This window comes from Polypterus senegalus, chromosome 18 (assembly GCF_016835505.1).
Source record: "Polypterus senegalus isolate Bchr_013 chromosome 18, ASM1683550v1, whole genome shotgun sequence".
Classification (NCBI taxonomy): domain Eukaryota; kingdom Metazoa; phylum Chordata; class Cladistia; order Polypteriformes; family Polypteridae; genus Polypterus; species Polypterus senegalus.
Window position 1 is genome coordinate 30,603,326 of NC_053171.1, and position 21,423 is coordinate 30,624,748.

Here is a 21,423-nt window from a genome sequence, read left to right on the forward strand (position 1 = left end):
CCATGTCGACGCCCGAGGGCTGCAGGCTTTAGGGTCCCCAAAAATGTCACTGGAGTATTCAGAGTAAAGAGTTATCTACAGTACAGTAATCCCTCGTTTATCGCGGTAGGTTCCAAGGCCGGCCGCAATAACTGAATTTCCGCGAAGTAGGGACACCATATTTATTTAATAATTTAACGTGTATTTGGACTTTTTAAACCCTCCATGTACTGTTTACAACCCACCCTTTACTCTATTAATAACAGGGACAACTGTTAAGCAATATGAAATCGGTAGATAAGTTTACAGTTACTGTATAGCAAAGTACACATATCTATATATGACGTGATGATGGTGATGAATATGCTGTGCAGTAAAAATGATGACGATGAAGGTGATGATGACTTTTACTGCGCAGCCGATGACTGTATTTTACGTCTCTTCAGACGGCGGTGCCATTTCCTGGGGCACCTCTTCCACGGTTTCCGAAGGTGTATCCGTAGTAGTAGTAGGAACTGGCTCTTTTTTGCGAGGCTGGAAATACATTGTGATCGGCAGCTGCTGCCGCTGCTTCTTTTTCCGGTTGAAGAGCAGCTTGTAGGCAGTCATGACGTCGTCGACCTTGTTGCAAAATTGTACTGACCGAATCATATCGTCGTCACATTCCTGTGACCGCTCTTGCAGATCCTTAGCCAGTCTGCAGCCACAAACGTTCTCCCTTTCTTCAACATATCCAGACGTTGCACCTTCTCAGCAATCGTCATCATTCTTCGTTGGCGTTTAGGCTCAGCACTAGCCTTGGAAGAAGGAGCACGTTTGGGAGCCATTGCAGGGGGTGAAAATTGAAGCGAAGTTCAACACAAAGAAACCACAAAAAATCACACACAGTACAGTGTAAAGTAAACCACTCGGCGAGAAAGCTTGAAGCGAAATGGCTGCGACAGAGAGACAAGGGGAGGTGCTGTGGGATCTGTGCATCAGTCAAAGCACCAATCACGGGCCCGATTAGAAAGCGGGAAGCTGTGATTTGTCGTCTCCCTCCCATGTACCAATCACAGCCCGTGTTACAACGCACTTAGTCACCGAACTTGTTTTGTTGTTCTTAGACTAGGAAATACTACTACTATATGTAAAAACCCACAAAGTCATGAATCCGCGAAAAGTGAACCGTGAAGTAGCAAGGGATTACTGTATAAACTTTCTAAATCGTTGGTTTAAAACTTTGCACAATCAACTGTTCCTCACGAGTCCTTCTTTATAACATTTTTACTGCTGGCGCTCTGACAAGCTCTTGCAGAGTTACTCAGTGTGAGCATCAGGCTTGTGCTTTACACTGTTACTTGTACTGTTAGCCACTAGGGGGCTCTTGTTTGCTATATTTGCAGTTCCTGTTGTTGATTTTGTGACGGAAGGTGACAGGTTCCTGCAGCCTGGGGATGGCATCAGTGATGTGTCACCAGCAGTATGAGCTGGCTTTACAATGTTCAAATGAGCAGTTGCAGGGCTGCCTATAAAAAACACTCCGACTAGTATGGCTAAGTAAGCTACAAGGAGGCATAAGAGTGAGATAAAGAGGAAGAATCCATTGGGTCAGTGCGATACTACATTAATATCAGCAGAAGCGGGATACATAGAAGACCTACAGTATGAATCAGCAACTTCCTGAAAACCCTGGAGACCCAAAAAGGATTTGCTGTGCTCTTCTGAGGACTTGATTGAGGGTCTTGAGGCTGAGATCATGGATTTGAAAGCAGGTTACAGCATCAATAGATGAAAGAAGACATACGAGAGACTGCTGCCTCTGCAGCTCCACCACTTCAACGCTTCTTGGCCTCCCGAGGTCTATTGGTCTGGGTGTGTGGCTGCCGGGGAGCTGCAGAAAAGACACTGGATTGGATCGTCTCATGGAATTGGGACAAGTGTGTCAGACTGAGTTACTGCTGACACCCAGGTGAGAAGTGTGAGGCAGAGCTGGTGGCGAGTGTGTAGGGAAAGGACAAGGACGCTGAAGCTGAGATCCAGAACCTTGTACGCCAGCGGCAACGTCAGTTGAGGAAGGAACAGCCAAGAGAAAACTGCATTTGCAGCCTCATACAAGAGGGTTCACCTGCCCACGTATAATGGACAGAAGTACAATGGTCTACACCACATGATTGTGCCACACTTCATATCTCTACTGGAACCACCAAACAACACAACACTTAAAACCCCTGCTGATGTGTCCTCATCCCCGGCCACATGACCACAGTGGAAGAGAAGACCACCCTACTGTTTAGAAGAGTTTATGTACTGTGGAAATGGTCACTAAGGATAAGGGCTATGGCACTGACCAGTGGCTTCTGTCTATGGATGACATCGCCGATGATGGAGCGGACAGGAAATCGTTGAAATGAGCGGCTTCAGGGTCCCAATTGCAGGGGCTTCTCCTACTTGCAGCACAGCACTACAATGTTTATAGTTAAGAAGTTAACTGTCTTAGTATTTAAACAGTGGTGGTGAAGAATGGTAGGACTTGTTTCTAATGTGCTAAAGTACTCAAACTGTCAATTAGGTGCTGCATATAGAGAGTAATTAAGAGGAATTATTAATAATCAGAGGCCCTTTCAACATTTCAGAAGATAACACCACTTCACTTCCACCTATTTAGGTCTGCTCATAAAAAAAAGCCTCGTTTGCCTTGAATGTCTCCTGGTCTCAGCTTCAGTCTTTCTCTAAAAAACAGCATCCTAATGGGCACTTGAACCTCAACGATACGCAGCAACGCCCATCTTTCATACGTCGGGGTGTCTTTTTGAGAAGGTTGCCACATGCGGTATACAGTAGCTGGTAGTGGTGGTCAGGTTATCCGCTGATAAGATGGTCAGGCCTCTTTCTCTGATAATTGGTGTTCGTTTTGTGCTTTTTTTCTTTCTTTCTTGCTCCTTTAGCCTCCTTCTTTTTGAGGCATCTTGGGAAAGGATGAAAATAGGTCAGAGAACCCCATCTCCATAGCAACTAATGTAGATAAACTATGCTTTCTGAAAAGGAGATGGTTGGCATTTCAGAAAGCAAGCATCTGCAGAATGGGCTGAAAGGATGCTCTCCATGTACTGAGAAATCACACAGAAAACAAAACTGCAGGCTGCATTTGTGACGACCACGATGGCAATAAAATGTGTGTTCAAATGAAGATGTGGGAGTTGCTTCTCACATCCAAGCCTCCTTAAATTAACAGTGAAATGCTTTAATATTTCAAAGGATATAATCATAGGGCACAATATTATCCACCTTATTTAAAGGATGCGTCTTTGTGTCCCTCCGGTTGCTATGTCACTATTATTTCAAAAGGTGGCATATCACAAACGTTTTTAATAATACAATGTATTGCATTTATCATTCCAACAGATGGGGCATCACAAACATTAACACGGCTTTTACGAATCCCATTCCAAATGGTGTATAACAGAGACACAGAAGACTGCAAACATTATCGCGGAGGTCTATGTTGATTACTTTATATTCCGTTTTACTACACAGGCTAGAAAACGATGTTGGGCTTACAGGTCCCGTGCTCGCTTGGTTTAGTTCTTATTTATCAAACCGATTCCAATATGTACAGAAATGTGCTGACAGTACTCCATTATACACAGAAGTTCAATATGGCGTCCCACAAGACTCAGTACTGGGACCTTTACTGTTTTCACTTTACATGCTTCCACTGGGATCTCTCATTAGGAAACATAATGTTAATTTTCACTCGTATGCAGATGACACCCAGTTATACCTTTCATTTAGATCAAATGAAGGCCAGAGCACGGGGGTCTGTATACACCTCGAATAGTGATCCCTCAAGATAATGACGCCACTTTTCCACTGCCCATACGACTGCAAGACACTCCTTCTCGGATGCTGAATAGTTGAGTTCGGGGCCACGGAGAGACCTTGATGCATAGGCAATAACTCGTTCTTCTCCCTCTTTGATCTGAGTTAATATGGCCCCAAGCCCCACATTGCTCGCCTCGGTCTGGACTTGGAAGGTGAGCAGTGGAATAGGTTGTGCCAAAACTGGTGATTCCATCAGATGTTTCTTCAGCTGCTCAAATGCCTTTTAGCACCCCAGAGTCCATTGCCATGAGGTTCCCTTCCTCAGCAGGCGATGTAATGGGTCTGCAGTGTCAGCTAATCTGGGTATGAACTTGTGGAACCAATCTACCATTCCCAAAAACCACTGAAGGGATTTAATGTCCGAAGGAGGTGGGTAGTCCACAAGGGCCATGATTTTTTCTGGATCCACACCAATACCTTTCGCTGATACCACATGGCCGAGAAAGGTACGTTGCGGTTGTCTGTGGTGACACTTACTGATGTTTAGGGTCAGTCGAGCCTGCTGAAGCCAATGGAAGATCTCATTTATGTCCCAGAGGTGTTGCTCTATTGATGAAGAGAAGACAATGATGTCATCAATATAGACAAAACAGTTCTTCCCAATCAGCCCCCTCAGCACTTGTTCCATTAGGGGTTGAAAAGGTGCCCCCACATTCTTCAAGCCGAAAGGCATTACTCGGAATTGGAATAAGCCATCAGGAGTGATCACTGCACTCTTGGCCACACTGTCTTCTCCCATGCATACCTGCCAATATCCCGATTGTAAATCCAGAGTGCTAAAAACCACTGCGCTTTGTAAGGATTCTAAAATTTCATGCACCAGGGGCATAGGATAGGCGTCACTGGTAGTTTTGGCATTTAGCCCACGGTAATCCACACAAAAGCGAAAGGTTCCATTGGTCTTACGCACCAAAACCACCGGAGATGCCCAGGCCGAGGTAGAGGTTTGAAGAATACCTTCCAGCAGCATACGATCAACCCACTCTTTGATAAACTTTCTCTTCATATGAGAGACCCTGCAAGCTCTCTGACGGACAGGGACTTCATCAATGGTGTATATATGATGGTGAATAACCTAAGTTTGTCCGTCCGTACCATGGGCCATCTCCATAGGTTGCACCTTGCAGGGCTGAGAACAAATGCTGTCCTCCACAGGGCTGATATCTTTAACTGGTACTGCAAAATAATAATTTACTTTTGGCCAGTGTAATTCATCACGCCCTCTTTCCTCAAAACTGAACCAAGGGGCATTACGTATTCATGAATCCTTGGGTGCAAAATGATGTCGGCTGCCATGATGGAATCCAGCCCTAGGAGTAGTGGCATAGACAGGAATGCATCCTCCAAGACATACACCTCAACTTCCCAAGATATATTTTGCAATCTAAATTGCATCCAACCTTGCCACTATCCCCATATGCTCGCCCGTCTGCCAAGAAGAACTTTACTGTGCCACCTCCCTTAAGCAGCTCGCCGGGCAACTTTAGTTTTTCCCACAAGCTGCAATTGATTAAGGTAAAGGTGCTCCCTGTATCAATGACAGCATCCCTGATGATGTCCCGCACTCTCACCGGGACCACTAGTAAGGGCAACTGTGCGCTTAACATGGTGAGCTCAGCCCCAACTGGCCCTATTTGAGAGGCAGCAAAAGAAAAAGAAAACAAATAATCCGGGGCGCAAGTGACCAACACTACTTTTCTACTTCACCACTTCAATTATAGAGACACACCAGGGAAAGCAGGGTCAAGCAAAAATGATTACTGGAAGACAATACACATTAGATACATCAGATCTCAATATGAAGTTGGATATCTATACAAATAACGACAGGGCAATGTCTTAGGAACAAAAGGATGCCAAGTCTTTTAATGGAAATAAACGTTTTCTGCCTACAGAGGGCTCAATTGTGTAGACACCCTAAAATCAGAGTGAAATGAAGATGTGGCAGGCTAGTCCATTTTTTCAAAAACTTAATTTCTGCTACTCAAAATGCTTTTCAGTATCTTGTGTGGCCCCCACGAGCTTGTATACATGCTTGACAACGTCGGGGCATGCTCCTAATGAGACGACGGATGGTGTCTTGTGGCATTTCCTCCCAGATCTGTATGAGGGCATCCCTGAGCTGTTGTACAGTCTGAGTAGCAACCTGGCGCCTAATGGACCGAAACATAATGTCCCACAGATGTTCTATTGGGTTTAAGTCAGGGGATCGTGAAGGCCATTCAATTGTTTCAATTCCTTCATCCTCCAGGTACTGCCTGCATACTCTTGCCACATGAGGCCGGCATTGTCGTGCATTAGGAGGAAACCAGGACCTACTGCACCAGTGTAGGGTCTGACAATGGGTCCAAGGATTTCATCCTGATACCTAATGGCAGTCAAGGTGTCTTTGTCTAGCTTGTAGAAGTCTGTGCGTCCCTCCATGGATATGCCTCCCCAGACCATCACTGACCCACCACCAAACTGGTCATGCCGAATGATGTTACAGACAGCATAACATTCTCCATGGCTTCTGCAGACCCTTCAACGTCTGTCACATGTGCTCAGGGTGAACCTGCTCTCATCTGTGAAAAACACAGGGTGCCATTGGTGGACCTGACAATTCTGGTATTCTATGGTAAATGCCGATCGAGCCCCACTGCGCTGGGTTGTGAGCACAGGGCCCACTAGAGGACGTTGGGCCCTCAGACCACCCTCAAGAAGTCTGTTTCTGATTGTTTGGTCAGAGACATTCACACCAGTGGCCTGCTGGAGGTCATTTTGTAGAGCTCTGGAAATGCTCATCCTGTTTGTCCTTGTCCAAAGGAGCAGATACCAGTCCTGCTGATGGGTTATGGACCTTCTATGGTCCTGTCCAGCTCTCCTAGACTAACTGCCTGTCTCCTGGAATCTCCTCCATGCCCTTGAGACAGTGCTGGGAGACACTGCAAACCTTCTGGCAATGACACACATTGATGTGCCATCCTGGAGAAGTTGGATTTCCTGTGCAACCTCTGTAGGGTCCAGGTTTCGCCTCATGCTACCAGTAGTGACACTGACTGTAGCCAAATGCAAAACTAGTGAAAAAAACAGTCAGAAAAGATGAGGAGGGAAAAATGTCAGTGGCTTCCACCTGTTAAACCATTCCTGTTTTGGGGGTCATCTCATTGTTGCCCCTCTAGTGCATCTGTTGTTAATTTCATTAACACCACAGCAGCTGAAACTGATTAACAACCCCTCTGCTACTTAACTGACCAGATTAATATCCCATAAGTTTCATTGACTTTATGCTATACTCTGATTAAAAAGTGTTCCTTTAATTTTTTTGAGCAGTATATATATACACTCTATATATCTATCTATCAATGAAAAATGCAGTTTTGAAGAAAAAGAAAAGTTGCATTTGTTTTATGGCATAACTATATTTCATGCTCAGGCTATTACATATTAGTCTTAATTGTTCGTAATGTTAGTTGAGGTGGAAACAACCCAAAGTCAAGTATTTGCAACACGTTTTTTTGTTCTCAATCTTATTTTTTTTTCTGTTTTCTTACTCCCTCAAAATAGCCAGAAATGTATATTTAGGAGCTTGTACCCCTTGGCTGTCCAGACTCTGAACTCTGTGCTGCCCCCTGCTCTCTAATGTGCTCCTGGTAGGTTATTTAGATGTAGAACATTTGTTACACTTGTTACTACAGCTGTTTTTCATTATTATTTGTTTATTTATTACTATCTACTTCAAATTACTACTTTCTATTCTCTTACCTATTATGTATCTACTTATGGTATGGTATAGCGTAATTTATTACCTGTCTCGCACTTGTTCTGTGTTTATGCAGATATCACACTGAGGTCCTGGAGAACATTCTTTCATGCCACTGTAGCTGAACTGCGATGTATGGATGGTATGACAATAAAGCCACGTGACCTGACCTGACTCGACTTTCTAGTGATGTCCAAAGTGGAGTGTCAACATCTGTTGCTCATCCCACTGTGAAACACCTTCAGAGGATTAGAAGAGGAAAAAACAGCCAAGTGCCTACTTTTTGTAAGTGAAAATAATATTTAAAATGATTATGTGTGTAATTTATTATTGTTAAGTCAAAATAATTTACAAAATATTTGTTATCTTCAAAATAGTGTTTTTTTAATGTTAAACAGTCTCCTTTCAGACACAGGATGTCTGATTTGGATTCAGCACCCTCAAATTTATGAAGAACGCCTAGCATTTTTGATGTGAGCTATAAAAATATTTTTTTGCAGACCAGTGTTATCGTTTAATGACGTTTACAACAATTTGAATGACCATGAATTAATACTCCTATTAATGTCTGTTAATGACTTTATATTGAAGTTATGTGTCACCATGATTCTCTTATTCCAGGTATCTAAAGAAGTGCTCACTTTAGACAGAGTCACTCATTCATGTGGTACATGTGCCTTATGTCCTACACTGGCGATATCAAACTACAGCACCTCTCACCTCTTAGGCGCTCAAGAATGGGCCAACTGCTCATATAATTGTGTTCCTTTCCTTACACAATAGTTCTAGATTATTCTGGTAAATACATGAGTGGGTGTGTATTTGTGTGCCCTGACTTGGGTTGCGTCTCCTTGGCAAGGTTATCATCCTTGTGCTCCTCACAACCCTGCAATAGATAAAAACATCCAGGAGGAGCAGCAGGTCTACTTTGAGCTCCTCCTGAACGTCTGCGCTCTTCAACCAAACTCTAAGGCTGAGTCCCGACACCCTGTGATGGAAGCTCATTTCTGCTGCTTGTATCCGAGATGTAGTTCTTTTGGTCGCCACCCAAAGCTCATCATGAATCACCACCTTATCATGGTGTAGCGGTTTGTGTGTTCAATGACCCTAGGAGTGATGATGTCCAGCACAATTGCCCCTGGCAGGGTCACCCAAGGCAAACTGGTACTAGGTGAGGAATCAGCCTAAGTGTGGTTCACATGACCTTTATGACAAGAATTATCAAAGTCCCAGTAAGCTTGCTCAGAAAGGGGAAAATGGGGCCCTGCCCTGGTATCAGGAGGAGGGGGAGTGGGTCGGAATGGAGCAAACCACGTAATTCAGCTGGGCACAGCCTAAATGAGCAACATGGAACTGTCATCCAGTGCTTCACCAACTGCAGGAGGAGCCATAAGGATCTGGTGCATTGTGGTCTGTCATGGCGAACCGATTCTTGGATGCTTGATAAAAACAGTTCTAGAAAATGAAAACAGGAAAAGTGTAAAACCTCTATGCACTTTGAGACACGAGGAGAAAAACAGATAACCCAAATCAGACAACCAAACACACAGACTGACTCAGGGAGAAGGGGCACATTACATCCAGAGACTACCCAGGCTGGAATGCTGCAGCTGTGAGATAGCAGCACCAACCACAGTGCCAGCCCACCTCTCCAGTATTTCTCATCTACACCATCAAAATTCTCTGAGGCAATGATAAAGCTGATCCAGCACTTAAAAGAAATGCATTCAAGATGGAGGCCAGGAACTTAATCATGTAAAAATGCAACACTGGCAGAAATGCATGAGCTGTGAGAGCTCTTAGAAAACATCTGGAGGAGATATTAGGGTGGCACAAACGAAACGAGGCTGATGGGCTCAATGGTGTCTGCTCATTTTTGAAAACTCTTTTATGTCCTTAGTGATTCATTTGCACTCCGAAACAGCCTTAATTATTCTGAATATTTCACCTTTCTCTTTTTGTTTAATCCTCTCTTCTACACAGGCACTCGTTCTGTTCTTGTTATTTTAAATGCAACCTTATACGATAAAGCAATTTGCTACGATCAGCACCCCGTTATAAAACCATACACCATTTACACTATTTAATATTAATGCAGCGCTCATCACTGTAACCAAGCAGGGCAACTGCTGCCTTGGTGTGCCGTCCCCGAGGGCGCAGATTGCACAATTAAGATGATATTATGTGCTGCATGGCTGTGGAAGGAAAGGGGACTCGTTGCCATGGAAACCAGCCTTTGTTCCACACCACTCCTCCAATTGCATTCCTGCAGTGGGCCTTCCAGAAGGAGCTCCTCCGCACTAAGTTAATAATAATCAATACTTAAAACACTGTAATGGCGAGGACACGGGCAAATCAAGCTGCGCCCATGGCACTAAACACCAGGTTTACAATGGCTCATCTGGCCACTGGCTCCGCAGCTGGAAACGGATTACATGCCAAGGCTGCATCAGGGCAGAAAATCTATTTTTAACTTTACAGTAATCAAGTGGCTACAAAACACTCAGCGTCTGACTGGAGGCAAACAAATCCAAATGACGCCTGTTGTTTGCTGGAAAGTAAATAAATGAATAACACCGGTAAGAGTCTGCAACTCACAGAAGCATTTGTCATGTCTAAATGTAAAAATAATAATACTGTTACAAAAACACTAAATCTTTAACATGAAGGAGTTTGGCATACTGTGAATAAAATTGGCAGCCCAGCCATTACATTATTGCAGACACATCCATCGACCAGCACGCAAGTTTCATTTATCAATTCTTTATCCTGCCACTAGATGGCAGCACATCCCAAGGAGTGCTCCTATTCCTCACTACCTGCCGGCGGGCTCAGGCTTGGCTGCGTCAGAGGGCCCGGGCAGATGGACAAGATGAAGAGGAACAACTCCTTGTTAGTTATATTTGTAACAACTGCTCAGTACGAAAAACACTGAATGTCAATCAGTTTTGTCAGGAAGTGATATCCACCCATCTATCCGTCTTCCAAACCCACTTGTCCAAGGCAGGTATGCAGGGCAGCTGGAGCCCATCCCAGCAAGCAATCGGCACAGGCAGGAACAGCCCATGGACAGGATGCCAACCCACCACATAATGATCACACAAACGCACATCACGGGCCAATTTAGCATCGCCAATCCACCTAACACAGGAAACAGGGAGAACCCAGGACTTGCACTCAGGTTTCCTTGTTAGCAGGCAGGTTTGCAGTATCAAGGTAACTGATGCTAACTAAATCATGAGGAGTTTCTTCAGCGACAGAGGATACCCTTCTCATAGCGTGGACAGGGCCCTCAATCAAGCCAGAAGTAAACCTCATAACATCCAGTCGAAGAGGAATCCCAATAATGGTCTCCTTCCACCTAACCTGCGTAAACGTCTCACCTGCAGCTCACTTCACAGAGGAGAGCCACCTTTCTCATCAGGCACTTGGAAGAAGCTGCTGTGCCACTGGTCATCCACAATGCCATTGTATCTTGTCCTCCTGGCAAATTCAGCATTAAGTAACTGGCCTCTTGCCAGTCGAAAAATCTTATTTACTCCTTTTCCTGAAGGAAGCAGCCAAACATATACGAGGGTGGCTTGTAAACCATTCGGGGAGTACAAAAAACATGAATGGAAAAAGTTCTCTCGTTGCTCATGTAGCACAATCCACACGTCGGTTACATTTTTCACATCGTTTGCAGCATTGGTCACCATAGACTTCCATTCTATCAGAAACTTTTGTTATTTCCGTTCTGCATAAAAACATGAGGTCACCACAACTCCATGGGCTAAGTAACATGGAAAAAACATCATTTTTGAGTGGAGCATTTCTTTGATTGGATTAAACAGGGGGAAGATTGTTATGTATTTATAATACAAGAGAAGGGTGAAATCATTTTAAAACTGGTTTCTAATTCAGTGTATTATTTTTTATAAGGACAGAAATATTTAAAGCACACACCATTTACATTTAGTCTGAACACACAGTTAATATACTGTATATTCTTATTCTCTCAGTAATTCCTAAGGTGCATCCCACCTGCACTGCATATTATTGCACTTAGTATTCTATATTATTACTATTATTATTATGGACTATAATGTCTGCCAAAAATGAAAATTGGTATGAATCAGATTTAATAAATGATTGCCCAATAAGTGAATGGAATGTTTAGATGGTGGAATATCAAATGAAAACCTGATACTGCATGCAAAGTGGAAGAAACGAGTTGTTGGCTACAAAAAATACGATTCCAGTCACTGAAGGGTTAACACTTATTGGTAAAAAGCTGCTAAATTAAGGAAGAGTGTGGAGGATTGCTGGCTTTCCATGCCGGTCCGCACCCCCAGGCCGCCAGGAGGAGTTCTCCCGATAGCAGGATCGTGCCCCGAGGTCCAGCAGGTCCTTATGGATACCTTGGGGGCCACCAGGAGTCGCTGTGGGGGGGCTTATGGGCTCTTTTGTACCCTATGACCCGGGAGTATGTCATGGTCACGTGATAGGAAGGACCGACGTGCTCCCGGGTTGAAGAAAAGGACTGTTTGCCCTGACCCGGAAGGAATGAGGAACTATGGACTGTCGGGACAGGAATACCTCCGGGTCAGGGGCTATAAAAGGACGGTGCCTCAGTCCAGACACTGAGCTGAGCTGGGAGGTAGAGGAGCAAAGTGTCTGGGCGAGGAGGAGAGTTTATTGTTGGAGAGAAAAGTGTTTTGAATGAGTAGTGTGGAGGGTGCTTTGTGCACATTGTCGTTAAACAAAAATAAAGAGTCTTGGACTTTTACCTGGTGTCTGGAGTTGTACCTGAGGGTTCAAGGGAGCACTAGCGCCCCCTACTTCCACAAGTGTTATCTTTTATTTCAAACAATGCTGATGACTGGAGTCTTTCGAGTCACTCTGCTCTAATCATTTGGTTACTTACAGGTTTAAATCAGGCTACAAAACGTTAAAAGCCAAGATGAAAAACCAGTCCAGTTCTTACAATGGCTCCCCTGGAAATTCAGAGCTGACTTTTAAGAGAGTCTTTTTGTTATATAAAGTCTAATTTGCCTTCAACACTTTAATGGCACTTATAAAACTGAGCATGCACTGTAATCTCAAGGTGAAGCCCAGCTGAAAGGTCCCAAAAGAAATAAAACTAATGTGGGAGGAAAGTGCAGTTTGTGAAAAGATCCTTCAGCCAAAGTTAGAGGCGTCCTGTCAGCCTCGTCGTGTAAATCAGGGCTGAAGGTTCGGCCTTTTAGCATAGCACACGCTTGTTAAAGCTGTTGTTGAGGGCGGGCATATTGCTTGTACTTTTTGTTTTTAATAATTATAGCATTTGCATTGATCAGACTTTGACCAAATTTCCTCCATTCTCTTTTTAGCAAAAGATCTCTCCTGATGAGGTTGTCATCCATGGTGGGCTGTTGTTAGACCTTCAACTACACAGGTACAACTTCACAGGTACTGTCAATGTGTCCATGTTCATATGTTATGGAGTTATGGATATCTACTTAGCACAAACAGACAAACTGTACGTGCACATTTCTTTGTGGATGCTACATGGAGGGTCCTGTGTTTGGTTGCCTGTGATTTTTCGTATACAGTAATTATAATGTATTAGTGTAACAACCTGCAGTTGGTAATGAAACTGTGCAGCACAATTCACTCAAACCACTAAAGCCAATTTTGTTTTCTTTTAATAGTGAGAATCCTCTAATGTTGATCCAAATGCTGACAGTATTATTTATTTTTAACATTTTTACTAATTTCTCTCGCTTTTCCATATACCGAACTTTTCAACTGTAAAATTTTACTTGCTTGGAACATCATAAAAGATGAGAGGCTCTTCAAAAATGATTAAATATACAAACAAAAAAAAACAACATAAACCAAAATGGACACCATGCTGAGAAAACATTTAGAATGGAATGAACGGGGGTCCATTCAAAGCTTACACAGCCCTGACCACGACTGGCTTTACCTTCATGACGTCTGCATTTATTGAGATAAGTGGGAGAACTCTAGAAAGGAGTTTCACTTAAAGATTTATGGACGACTTCAGACAAACTAAAGTTATTTATTATTTACAGTATCACATTTATTATACGTGTGGTTCCGAATTAGAACTGAGGAAGCGGTAATTATTGACGAACGTATTTCTGCACTGATGCCCGAGCACCACATTTAAAACCTGGTCCATGCTGACAGTTATGGATAGTTTATGAGCCTTTTTTTAACCTCTCTCTAAAATGAATTAAAAAAAAAAAAAATCAATAACATCACCAGTGGGCAGAAACATAAATTAAACAAGGCTTTTACCCAAACGCCCGAGTAAAGAGCTCTTCTCCCAGTTCTCCCTGCACAAGACCACCTCTTGAGGTTTCTTTTGGAAAAGGAGATTGTCTAAAAATTCAATAGGAGAAAAGGGCATTCTCTATCCAGACACGAGAGAGAAGCACAGTAAGCTACCATTAAACCTTAATTACTGATCTGAAAAATAAAAGCAACGTTATTGTGCTGCGTGGAATCGAATCCTTCAGTGAAAAAAAATAACAACATTACATTTCTGGGGTCACAAGTTTTAATAGAACTGAATGTTCAGCCCTGTCCCCCTCTTCTGTCGGCTCTCCCTCAAGTTACATAAGGCTCATGTTTACTTAAATGTTAAGATTAGCATTTATTTTATGTTTGATTCATGGTCTAGTTCTGTGTTAATAAATCATTCATTTGAGTTTGGATTTTTATCATTTTTCCCTTCCTTGCAATAAGTGAAGAATTGAGATAAACGTGGAGAGTTACTGAGAATCACCAAATATATTTTTACAACAGACTTACTAGACGTGCAGTATGTTTCATGCCGTTAGCCACTTCTTTGGTTCATTGATATTTACTTTTAGTTTTATGTACGTAGGGATTGTGTGAAAAATACTGAAGTGCAATGAACAACTTACTGTGTTTCATTAAAATGAAGATTGTAAAGGTGTTTTGTGTTAAATGTCTTTGTAAGATAAAGCCTGAGTGACATGGGGGCACAGTGGTAGTAGTGCTGCTGCCTCAAAGTAAGGACACCCTGGTTTCATGTCCAGGGTCCTCCCTGCATGTTCTCACCATGTCTGTGTGGATTTCTTCCCACAGTCCAAATACTTGCAGGTTAGGTGGACTGGTGACACTAAATAGACCGTTGTGTATGTGTATGTGTGCGTGTGTTCCCCTCCAATGGACTGGTGCCCTTCCCAGGAATTGTTTCTGCCTTGTGCCCAGTGCTTGCTGGGATAGCTTCCAGCCCCCCACCATGACCCTGCTCAGGACTAAGCAGCTTACAAAATGGTATGGCATGGTAGAAAACCACTGCGAGTGTAGGCTTTTACGTTAACATTGAGAAGCAGAACAAGCAAGAAATCTTAAGGACATTAACTACATCCACTGTAAGCGATGGGCATTTGTGTATTTACCAACTAGGAACATATAGAAGAAATGACAGCAGTGGTAATTGTTCTTTTTGCTACTTTTATACTATTATTTCATATTTTTCTCTTTGCTGTTTTCTGCTGAGCATGATGTGTATTGACATTTCCAAGTGTCACTAAACAACTTTACCAACACAAACTCCACCAACTGCTCGGGCCCCATTTATAATCCACTGCCTTTGTAAATCCAAACAGCGAGTATCACATAAACACATTCATTCAAGCAACTAATGCCAGTGTTTGAAAATGGCTCCTACACAACAAATACTGTGAAGCCGATCAGTCAGCACAACATCACTACGGTGTTTTCTAAATAGCTGGAGCTTCATTTGACGCTGGTTCAATTTCAGTGCTTAATGTGACCCCAACTCCTGTTCTTGGCTCGAACGTGATGGTATCACGGCACTCAAAGTTTCACAAGCCTAGAATCAAGTGAATGAAAGTGTATCGCCATAAGCAGACTATCGCCAGTGCTTAGTTCCACTTCAGGCACTGTTCAGTTCTATGCGATTTTGAATATGCCAAGTTAGTTTTGATTCTCAGTCTATTTTGAGAGTTACTGTTACAATATGATCATGGCACCAATTTGTTAAATGTTTTCTACTAAGCATCTCAATTATGTTATACTGTTTTCATGGCTGCAGCTATAATATTTATGATAAAGAGGCCCTTCGCTGGTCGTACTGGTATGGTGAGTGCCATGTGGCATCGTGACATCTGCCTATTTAAGTCTGTGATGCCACGGAAGAACATCCAATTTTGGGATTTATACTTAAAAGAACTGATTACTTATAATAGACTAATGGCTTAGAATTCTAGTTATTCTTAGGAGTTCTGCTCTCTTTTGACTTCAGCTTTGTGTATTGGGCTTCGACTAACATAATTTTGACATTTCCCGGTTGTTATTAGCAGTCACGAATACTGAAGCGGGACCACTGCACAAACTACTCCATTTGCTTGTATTTCCAGCCATCCTCTCCACGTTGCCTGCTGGCACAGAGGATTGTCAGCAACTTAATATGTTACGTTAAAAACATACCAGGAGATGTACACATTTTCGAGAATCTAAACCAAACACAGTATTCTAGAGTACCGCAAACAAAAACTAAACTGTAAGCAAAGTCAAAACAACAATTGCCAGAAGTTATCACGAAAATGCTAAGACTATGAGCCAAATCGAGAACTGGGAAGCTAGAAATTTTTTAACCAGGATACCTAAAAGGACGAGTTCAAGAATATCACCGTTTAAAGTCTAAATCCATACTCTGAGAGCTGAAGAATTACACCGAGTTTTGTAGTGGAGCCTTCATAATGTGACACAGAGCATCTTGGGATACATTCCTTAGCAACAGTACAGTGCATCCTAGCAACTCAGCAACGAAAGTACTGAGAATCTAAAATGGCAGTCCGACAGATTCAAAATTAATCCTAAACTTACATATGGTCATGCTCCTTGAAAACAAAATTTTAAGAATACTCAAAACAAATGATTGACAAACAAATCTACAATTTTTTTGTTTCCATTGAGATGTCTGAGGTTTTATGATTCTTAACACTGGCATTCTGACCTCCTGCCAGTCTTTAGACCACAATGTAGCCTTTCCTCTTCTTAATTATCCATCTTCTGGGTTTCTTTGGTCGTTATTTGATTCCTAGTACTCAGCATTCTACAAACAAGTATGTTACAGACAAGTTGGTCAACACAGGTTTCCTGTATGGAGCAGAATCCATGAAGTTTCAGGGGTGCCAGGAACCTCCAGGAAATCCGGCAACAAGCATAAAATCGAAACCGTGGTTAGCGCGTCCTGGTGCATTATTGTCATGGTTTAACTAACACACTTACTTCTGTTTTCAATGTGTGCTTTCAGAAAAACAACAACATTTTTTGCTGCTTCTCTTTATAAACTATTAACTGCAGCAACATTCATTAACTCTTTTGAAATGTCTTCTTAACTCTTTGAGGGCTGAATATTTTTTCCAAAAAACCTCAGTTTTCTGACAAGCACACAAAGCAATGGTTTCACACATAAGTCAACATAAAACGTCTGTTGCTATGTGCTGTGGCTGCTGTTGGTGCATGTTTGGCATCTCGTGGGGGCACCTCGATGGTCAGCAGGAATGCAGAGTGAGCCAGCTGCCTGGTTGTCTTCGCACAGCAGGTGAGTGGTGGTAGTGGTCTCAGTGCGACGCAATATGCAAATAGGCACACGCTGCTGTAGGCGCATCAGCTGCACAAAAGTGTTCAGCATCACGATCAGCTGGGGACCGATCAGATGCTGGTACCTCACTATGGTTATTGATATCCATCTCCAGATGACTTGCATCAAACTCGGAGTCCAACAAGTCAGAGTCCTGTTCACTGAAATTACGTAAAACATCCACAGAGTATGTTGCTTTGCGCATTTGCTTTGGTTTCTCGCCAGATGTCAGCGCCATTTTAGAGGTTGTTTGCTCTTCGCTACTCAGGCATATATAGGGGATCGAGGTTCAATCAACAAAGCTATGTAACTTTCCTTCTAGCAAAGAGAGCCGAACTAAAACGTAAGGGTGAGTTTCGTTGCAGTTTACAGCTGATTACCGTCCTCTATTCCTGAATTTTGACAAAAGTTGACATCAGCCCTGAAAGAGTTAAAATCTAATTTCCTTCCAAATGTTTTAAAGAAGTTTGGAATCCTTGTGAATGCAACAGACTCTGAACAAGCCACTCCAACATAAACAATGCTCTCATTTACAAAAGTTACACAAGAAAGAGAATTCAAGTAAAGTTAAAAACAGAAATGAAGATTAAAGTGTGACAAATGTAGTTTTTCTTCAGCAATGCCCACGTTGGGTCTGGTTTTTCTGAACACAATTATTTGGATTGGCGGTCCCCAGCAGAGGCAGTACAGTCAAATGCCTAAAACAGCAAATGATAGGGGGTCAAACAAATGCCTCTGTCTAACCAAACTGCATTCATATTGCACCTCTTTCACTGTTCGGCTAAGCAGAATGGACCCCAAAATGGAAGGGGGGCTCTCAAGTACCTGTCTCAAACTCCACCCGAGGTCAATGAAATGACTTCCTACAAAATGTACAGATACCCCAGCAATAGATATATAGCGTAAAGTGTGTAATTTTGCCTGATCTACAAATAGATAAACCAATCAATAAATTAAAGAAAATAACGGAAGACCTGCATTTGTAGCACAATGAGGTGGTTTAGTCTTCACCTGGGCATGGCCTTTGACTGACAAGGCGGAGAATAGACAATCACTCCACGGCAAAGTCTAGGTGATGTAGCCATTAGGAGAGTTAAAAAAGTGTACTGAGCAGTGAACACCATCAAAATCCACCAGGAAAGCCAGGAAAAATGGGAAGAAGAGGAGAAGAGAGCTAAGGATAAAGGTGCATCATGTCACATCAGCACAAACAATTTTCCGTTAGGTTTTGGGACCAGTAACAGTTGTGCTAAAACAGGACAGGACCATCATCTAGTGTTAGGCCGTACATCCTATTGCATGTAGTACAGCTTAACTTTAAAGCTGTTAAAATGTTGTCAGCAGCCTGTAACACAAAGGCTAAACTGTAAAGTTAGTGGATTCGTTTCCCCCGGTATTCATTAAAGTGATTTAGCTTTAGGAATCCTCGTTATTTTCACTTTGAAGTCTATAGCCATAGCACATTTAGCTCTAATTCAAGACTTGGGCCATATGTTTCCTTATTCTTATGAAGATCCAGCTTGCATAATGACATTTTGTAATAAGCTAACTGCAGGCAGAAAAAAAAACAGTCATTTTATATTAATACAGCTGTACTTCTTAACTATCTAGGGGCTCCCATTCCTGAACTTTGTAATTATTTTTGTGCTAAAAGAAATTTTGTTTCATTAAACTGGGTGTTCCAGCATTCAGTATTGCAGTTTGCATCTATGAAGGGCATTGGGGGGGCAAGTGCCTTGTGCGATCAAATGACCCAGGACCACCTCTGGCATGAATGGTATGCTGCTATTGCTTCAGTGATGGGTGCTCATCTCAGGCAATGCCTTCTCCACTTACCTTTATTTCAAAATGTCTTCCGAGATTTGCTTTTCTGTCAAACAAAGGGAAGATTTTTTTTTTTTTTATTTAAAAAGTACAGTGCCTTGCAGAGGTATTCAGCCCCCTTGAAAGTCATCACCATTCTCTGGATTTCAAAAGTCACATAGCTCATATTCTTCCAATAAATCATTTTGTTGACAACATAAGTGTTGTAAAAGTTTATTTTTAATGCCAAACTAAGTAATTTGTCAAAGGTATACATCTAAAAAATAAAAACTGGAAAAAAGCTTCCTGCAAAAACATTCAAGCCCCACACATCAGTAGGTCCTCCTCTTGCGGCAGTGACAGCCTCAAGTCTGAACCAGCTCTGCGCGCCGCTCACGAGTGATCCTGTTCTCCCTGGAAGATTTTCTGCAGGTCATTTAGGTTGGTTGGTTCGTTCAAAAAGTGCCAGCAATTCTTAATGGGGCTGAGATCAGGATTTTGACTGGGCCATTTCTTTTGTTTCTGAGCCACTCCAGGTTTGTTTTAGCCTTGTGTTTGCCATCCTTGTCTTGCTAGAAGATGAACCTTCTCCCAAGCCTCAGATTCTCAAGCCAAATGGAACAGTTTCTCTCCCTGTATTTAGTTTCTTCCACTCTTCCACCAGTCTTAACAAGATTCCCAGTATCTGCAGATGAAAAATATCTCTGTCACAGCATTATGTTGCCAACTGCTGTACTTCACTGCAGAGATACTATGGTTTGAGGCATGGGCGGCGTTGTGTCTGCACCATACATAGTGATTTGAACTTTGTCTGGAAAGCTTTTATCGTGGTTTCATCTGACCACAAAACCTTTTCCATCATCCTTGCTGGGTTCCTCTCATGCACTTTGGCATCGTCCTAAGTGAGGGTTTCTTTCTTGCCACCCTCCCAAACAGGCCACTGAGTTACTGAGTGCTCTTGATATCGTGGAGTCATGAACATCCTCCCAAACTTCATCAACTGACTACTGTAGCTCCTTCAAAGTCATGGCTGGCTTCTTTGATGACTCCTTTACCAATGTGTTTTTTTTGGGTGCTAAGTTTTGAAAGACTGCCTTCTTTATATAGTGACTGGGTGGTGTGACACAGCTTCCACTTTCTGATGATGGATCCAATAGTGCTCACTGGGACATCCAAGCACTTCAATATTTTTGGACCCTTTTCCCAATTTATGTATTTGTATCACTTTGTCTCTTACTTCTGTGGTTTGCTCTTTAGTCTTCATTTTTGTAAAGGATTTGCAACCTGGCTAATAAGAGTCACAAAAATGTGACCTTTACTCAAATTGCTCACTGGTAGAAACTGATTATTAAATTAGGTCCAAACAATAAGAAAATGTGCTTTGTTTGAGAACACTTGCCACTTTAAGCTTTTGGAGCGTAAGGGGTTTTGAATATATGAGAAAGCATCGTTTTTCCAGCTGTTAGGTCATTAAATGTACTTTGGCTTTAAAAACAAACTTTTAGTAACAGTTAGGTAGTCAATAAAATACTTACTGGAGCAATATGTGTAAGTATCCAATTGAAATCCAGAGAATGGAGAAGACTTTCAGTGGGACAGAATACTTTTGCATGGCACTATACAACAACTGAAAAGGAAGAACTGGAAAAAAGAAAAAGCATACAAACAAACACCAGCCAAACGGGTTAATCGTTTTTAGTTTGTTTATATTCTTGGATGTCGGGGTACTGCATTTCTGTGCATTCTAACTTTTCTTAATTCTTATTCTCAACTTACTTAGTTCAAGATTGCAAAAACATGTCACGGATGATTTATAACAACTGACATTTAACAGGTTTTCATTCTAATCCTCTTCTTCATTGGTGACCAGTTTTTGCTAATTAACATCTTTAAACTTAATTTTAATCGACTTGCTATTTACAACTCAGATCACTTAATTGTTTCTTTTTCTTTTTCTTTGTTCACAGTCAAACACTAATAAGATGCAAAATGAGCCAACTCATGACCAGCTAACTTGGGTCCATCATATGATGCCGATCTACCACATCATAAAATGCTACTGTGAGTGTGTGTTTGTCTGTGGGCCTATGGGTATGCTGTGCGTATTCCGTCACTCAGAGCAGTCGGAGCCGTTTAGTTTGGCTTTAATTGATCAAAGGATGATAAAATGATGTATTAGCAGTGCAAAATTCAAATACTACATTTTACTTTTATAAAAAAAAAAAAGGGAGTTCACATGGAGCGTTTCAATGACAACAAAGGGAATAACTTACCCTTACGACAATTGGTTGCTAAATCTTATCTTATAAATTAAGTCTTGATGGAAACCTTAAAATATTTCATAACCCCTTTACAGTTTTAAATGCTGCTTATTAAACATTTGCTCTCTTGGAAATAAAAC

At 42.1% G+C, this 21,423-nt stretch overlaps 1 protein-coding gene across 4 annotated transcripts in view; it reads right to left on the reverse strand.

Annotated features, from left to right (window-relative positions):
- Positions 1-21,423, reverse strand: part of rtn1a (reticulon 1a) — a 137,264-nt gene that overhangs the window by 40,540 nt on the left and 75,301 nt on the right. The window contains exon 4 of one of the 4 annotated variants that reach the window (XM_039741020.1): positions 8,766-9,040. The exons of the other annotated variants lie outside the window; for them this stretch is intronic. Within the exon in view, the coding sequence (XP_039596954.1) occupies positions 8,781-9,040 (260 nt within the window). The 3' untranslated portion in view covers positions 8,766-8,780. Of the gene's footprint in view, positions 1-8,765; positions 9,041-21,423 lie in introns of those variants that run through there. 4 annotated transcript variants of the gene reach the window in all.